Source organism: Pogoniulus pusillus, chromosome Z (assembly GCF_015220805.1).
Source record: "Pogoniulus pusillus isolate bPogPus1 chromosome Z, bPogPus1.pri, whole genome shotgun sequence".
NCBI lineage: Eukaryota > Metazoa > Chordata > Aves > Piciformes > Lybiidae > Pogoniulus > Pogoniulus pusillus.
Genome location: NC_087309.1, coordinates 55,791,232 through 55,797,365, shown reverse-complemented (window position 1 = coordinate 55,797,365; position 6,134 = coordinate 55,791,232). Strand labels below are relative to the sequence as shown.

Sequence of the window (6,134 nt, the reverse complement as noted above, 5' to 3'; positions counted from 1 at the left end):
ATCTTCACCAGTATGGGTGAATATTCATTTTTTTATTACACTGTGGTTGTATGTCTTGTTTGTGTCTCCTCCCAGACTAAGCTTTAAGACATTTTCTGCATACACTAACAATACTCAAGGGTTAGAAAGCATAAACCTTGAGCATAATTGTTTAGAAAGATGAAGTCTTCTGTTTTCCAGCAGTACGAGCCACTCCTGGTACTGAGGAGAAAAACAAAAAAAGGCAAGGCACCCAAAAGCAGAGTTTACTTCCCAGGACAGCTGCTTTTGCTTGGTGAGTCCAAAGAACATCAGCCTTTCATGGAGAGCCTGCATGGGCCTGCTGCTGAAACAGTCGTGCATAGAACTCCAGGTCCTAGGATGGAAGCCGAGATCTGGGACACTCGGACGCCACTGAACGCAGCTCTGGGGAGTGACAAACTCGAGAAGCAGTCGGGCTTGCTTTTTTTTTTTTTTTTTTTTTTTTTTTTTTTTTTTTTTTTTGCTTCTAACTTACTTGGTTTTACTTGGTTTTACTTTACTTGCTTCCATTGTTGCTTTGGCCAACATTTTCAGGGTGCAGGAGTACTTCTGCAGATCCTACTCCTTAGGGTGCAGGAGTACTTCTGCAGATTCTGCGCTGCAAAGGGATAAAGCTGAGGAGCTGAAATTTTTCACAATGTAAGGATCATTCGAGAGGGCATGGGCAACCGGTCCGGGAAAAGCCGAGACGGAGTGGATGGCGGACGTCTCCGCGCCAGCGGGGAGCCGGGAGCCCGAGCAGGCAGGCTGAAGATAGGTGTCTCTTCACCGAGGTGCGAAGAGCCGCTACAGCAGGCAACGGGTCGACAGAAAGCGAGTGCGAGGCAGTCTCGACGCCGTCTGGAGCAGCAGGCACCGCCCGGGCAGGGCGCGGCAGCGTCAGGGAGCGGGGCCGGGGCGCGGGCCGGGGCGGTGCCTCAGCGCCGCCCTCAGCCATAAAAGGCGGGAGGCAGCCAGCCCGCGGCTACGGCGCGCGGCACGCGGGACTGCGGCGGCGGGCCTCGAGGCCGCGGGCGGTTGGCGGCGACTGGGGCAGGGCAGGCGGCTGGCGCCATGGGGGCCAAGCTGCGACTCCTCTGTGCCGCGGTGGCGTTGCTCTGCGCGGTGCCGCCAGGGCGGCCCAGTGCACGGAGCGCGACGGCCGCTGTGCTCCCCGCGGGCGAGGGGGACGGCTACGGGGTGAAGCTGTGCGGACGGGAGTTTATCCGCGCTGTCATCTTCACCTGCGGCGGGTCCCGCTGGAAGCGGCTCTCCCTGCTAGCGATGGAACCGGCGCCCGCGGTCGGTGAGTGTGCGAAGAGCAAAGGGCGTGGGCGGGGTGAGGTCAGGGGCAGCGCAGGACGGAGCAGCCCTTTCAGGAGGTCTGGGCGCTGCGGCACTGCTTGCCCATCCAGGTGGGCAGAGGTGGCTCTCGGGGCGCCTTGCCTGGCTCGGCAGAAGTCCTGTGAGGAGAAACGGAGAGAGAATGGGCGAGAGCCCCACGGCGTTTCTCGCTCCTCCCGCCCTGAGCTGCCCGCGCCCCCGTCTCTCTCTTTCCCCCCTCTCGTACTCGATGCCGATTAGCATTTCCCGTGATTTATGATAGGAATCGTGTAGACTTGGAGGGGAAAACACGGCAAGCCCTGGGCCGTTAGTAGACTCGATAGCCTTGGAAGCTAATTTTAGGTCTGTGCAGAAGACATCGCTCTGCCCAGGGCCGAGCAGTCCCCACGGCGGCCGAGACTCGCAAAACTCTAGTTAAGTAAGCCATATACAGCAGCTCAGTTTTTTGCTTCTTGGCCATGCAGGGAGGTGTAGCGCACCTTGGAAGCAGTATCACAGTATTATTAGGATTGGAAGAGACCTCATAGATCATCAAGTCCAACCCTTTACCACGGAGCTCAAGGCTAGACCATGGCACCAAGTGCACCAGTAGGGAGTAGGTCTTGCTATGGCTTTGCTCCCTTCGCAAAGCTCTGTAACTCTTGAGGCTGGGGAAACCTCGCTCCGCTTCCTTTGTCGCCAGGAGCATTAGAGATGTGCTGCTCTTCTTGGGCTCTGCTAGGGGTGTTACTGGATGTAGAATCTTTTGTGCTGTTGCGAATGAGTTTGCATGTTGAAGGCTGGATGGGACCGTTAGGTTATGATTTAAAATGGGCAACAATTTTAGGGATGTTTGGTGAAACAGTTAATGAGTAAAATATTCCTCAGAATTTTATTGTTACGTGTTCCAAGCCAAATATTTGAAGAAAGTGTATGCAGGTAGGGTTTAGGCTGTGTTCTCAACTATGGTGATTTAACAGAGTAATTTTAAATGATAACTCTATGTTGGTGGTTTGAATAGTGAAAGTAACACTTTTTAAAGGACAGTAGTTGGAATTATGGCCAGAGTGTGCTATGGAAGAGGTTCTTTTTTCCCTGGCTTAAACAGCTAGTCTTAAACAAGGGTTAACTGCCTCGGGCAGTTAATGAAACCAGAATTTTGGGTTTCTTTGGAGTGTTTTGCCCTGGTTTTTTTGCCCTTCCTCTCTCTCCTCGCAACAGGTTGAGTAGAAAATGGAATTTACCTTTAATTACAACAAATTATGTGTGGTTGGCCTCTTTCTGTATTCTTTTCCAGCAAAGTTTGTTTTTTTTTATTAACAGTAGCTTTTGAGAACACCAGTCACGAAGGAGCTCTGACTGTGCTGCCCACTAACTAAAATCTTCTGTCCCTAAAAAGACTCCTAAAGAGGAGTAATCGATTAATTTTCAGTGTAGCTACAACTACACGTTCAGGCAGCTGCTATATTTGAAGTTTAGCATCTACACATTCATGACACATATTAAAGTGAAGGTAACATTCACTGGATGTGCTTTGGGCTTGCTGAAACCAGAAACATGTTAACAAAATTAAGGCCACTTGGTCTGACTATTTTAACTTTACAATGAAAAAAGCTGTTTTTTTTTTATGTAAGCTGAAGTAAGCAATTCTGCCTTGCAGAAGTAGAGCTGATATTTTGAGAACAGTCAGTGACACAAAGTGTGTTTTTAAGTAAAACCTGCAAGCTTCTGCTATGTCTTGAGAAATTAAATACTTGAGTGGAAAATATGGGCTGAAAATAGCTATGAAAAGCAGTTTACATGCAAATTCTGTTTATTTAGTCCATTGTATATTTGCCCTTCATAGGATGCCAGTTAGTGTGCTTTTGAATAGAAGAGTAGTGGTCTCACTGAAGTAATGAGCCACATGACAGATCTGTGTGTGCCTTTGCAACAAAATTATTTCTGTAAAGTTAGAGACATTTGTATCAGTAACATGGCAGTTCTGACAAGATGCCTATACCTCAGCCACAGCTGTAGCCCTGTAACTATCCCTATTTATCAGGCAGTATAGCCTTTAAGATGTAAAGATTCTCTAGAAGTAAGTTATCCAACCCTGATGATACTGTGAGACTGCAGTATGGGCAATTCTACATAATAGTCCTTTGCTTATTACTAAGTGAATGGGCTTTACTGTTATTCTTAGAGCTGTCCTCTCCCTTTGGTACTCCTACAGACTGAACTTGAAAAACTCTTCTTTTTAAACAGATTCTGCAAGAACAGCAAATAACAAACTCTGGGGAAACTTGAAGCTGCAATCAATTTTGGGTCCTGAACTGGAGCAGCTGCAGAGAAGCAAACAGTTTCTTGGATGGGAGGTTTTTAAGGACTTATATAGTTTAAATGACTATAATGAATATGTACCTGTGGCAGATGACTTCAAAGAACTTGTTCAACAGCTAGAGGAAACCGTTGAGAATGACAGAGGAGGAACAGGAATTGCAAATCCCATGGGATCAAACAGTTATCTTTGGGCTGGGTATCCTAGAAGAAAACGTGAATCTCTGGGTTTGGCAGGAATGTGTTGCAAATGGGGCTGTACAAAAGCTGAAATTAGTACTATATGCAGAGTTTAAAATCCTCTCTGCACTTACGCATGAAATCTGTGTTTATTGCAATGCTACTTCTATGGAGGAAGAAAACTCTCACTGTGTTATCTGTATGTGCCAGTCAATACTGATGATTTTGTTTAAGAAAAAAGTTAAAAAATCACCGGTGTAATTGTCTTTACCTTGTTTTGCTACAGTAACTTTTATTCTGTGTTTTTTACTAAGTCTCTTAATTTCGCTGTCAGACCTTAAAATTTACATTACAAAAGTACTATACCTTTGTAACACTGTAGAAAGAACTTCACTGTTTCATTAAAGTGTTATTATAGTAACAATTACTAACTTGTTCTTTTTCTGTTAAAAGAAAAAACATCCAGCCATGATCTTAAAATGGGACTCGTGATACGAAGCAGTAGACTGTATACAGTTTGCCATTTGAAACTCCACTCAGCACTGACTCAGCTTGAGTGTTTTGAACACACCTTTTCCATTTCTCTGTAACAGCAGAATGGTCTTATGCAATGTCATTTCTCTATAAACATTACCACAATACAACACTTGCAGCCAAAATATTTCTTCATACTCGCAGATGAGCTAACAGAGTTAGTGGCTGAAGTAGTAACACTGTAATTAATCTTTATTTACCTTACCTATTTTTTTACTACTGCTAAGTGAAAGTATATGTGCTTCAGCTTCTACAGATACTAGGACACCTTCCTGTGTGTGTTTTATGGTATGTTGGTCTGCACTACCTCAGACGTTTTTCTAAGGTTCTAGTTGCTACTGCATTTATAAATAGCTAATTTAATCTTTGTAGTTGCTAAAAATTTTGCCTTCCTGCACGTTTCACTCAGCCCTAAAGAATTATAATTCTATCTGTTGTTGATGACTTGAGGTGTTTTGTCTTGCTGCCCTTTATGATACTTATGGTAACTTAGCTTTGAAGTAGTAAATGATTCAGAATATACTTCATAGCTTACAGTGCACAACTGGTACTTTTGGCATCACTCTTCCTTTCTTTAGTTGAACTATTGCTTAGTTAAATCATTGCATCACTTGTTTATTCCTTTTCCTAACATGACATTGTTGTTTCTAACAACTTCACCTCGCAAAGAATTTGGGTATAGAGAACCCTAGTTTATGATTCTTCCAGAAAATCCTAGTCTAAAATCAACCAGGTTGGAAGAGACCTCCAAGATCGTCCAGTCCAACCTATCACACAGCCCTGTCCAATCAACTAGACTAAGTACTTCATCCAGGCTTTTCTTGAACGTTTCCAGGGATGGCAACTCCACCACCTCCCTGGGTTGCCCATGCCAATGGCAAATCACTCTCTCTGGGAAGAACTTCCTTCTAACATTCAGCCTGTATCTCCCACAACACAACTTGAGACTGTGTACCTTTGTCCTGTTGATGGGTGCCTGGGAGAAAAGACTAACACTCCCCCCACCTGGCTACAACCTCCCCTCAGGTAGTTGGAGAAAGCAGTGAGGTCACCCCTGACCCTCCTCCAGGCTAAATAACCCAAGCTCCCTCAGCCTCTTATAGGGTTTGTGCTCCAGACCCTTCTCTGGACATGTTCCAGTGTCTCAACATCTCTCTTGAATTGAGGAGCCCAGAACTGGACACAGGACTCAAGGTGTGGCCTGACCAGTGCTGAGTACAGGGGAAGAATAACCTCCCTTGTCCTACTGGCCACACTGTTCCTGATGCAGGCCAGGATGCCATTGGCTCTCTTGGCCACCTGGGCACACTGCTGGCTCATCTTCAGCCTACTATCTACCAGTACCCCCAGGTATCTTTCCTCCTGGCTGCTCTCCAGCCACTCTGTCCCCAGCATGTAGTGCTGCTTGGGGTTGTTGTGGCCAAAGTGCAGAACCCTGCACTGGGTCATGTTTAATCTCATCCCCTTGGCCTCTGCCCACCCATCCAGCCTGTCAAGGTCCCTCTGCAAGGCTTTCCTATCCTTTAACAGATTGACACCTGCTCCTGGCTTGGCATCTGCATCATCTGCAAACTTACTGATGCTGGACTCAATCCCCTCGTCCAGATCACTAAAGGTATTGAACAGGACTGATCCCTGGGGGACGCCACTAGTGACTGGCTGCCAACTGGATGTGGCACCATTCACCACCACTCTTCAAGCCTGGCTCTCCAGCCAGTTCTTGATCCATTTCAGAGCGAATCTGTCCAAGCCATGAGCCGCCAGCTTTGCCAGGAGCT

General features: G+C 46.5%; 1 protein-coding gene across 1 annotated transcript; it reads left to right on the top strand.

Annotated features, from left to right (window-relative positions):
- The first annotated feature begins 1,015 nt into the window (after positions 1 to 1,015).
- Positions 1,016 to 4,249, top strand: LOC135193246 (relaxin-3-like). The gene is made up of 2 exons (XM_064176825.1): positions 1,016 to 1,306; positions 3,571 to 4,249. The coding sequence occupies exons 1-2, from the start codon at positions 1,075 to 1,077 to the stop codon at positions 3,936 to 3,938; spliced, it is 600 nt and encodes a 199-aa protein (XP_064032895.1). The 5' UTR covers positions 1,016 to 1,074; the 3' UTR covers positions 3,939 to 4,249.
- The last annotated feature ends 1,885 nt before the right edge of the window (positions 4,250 to 6,134 follow it).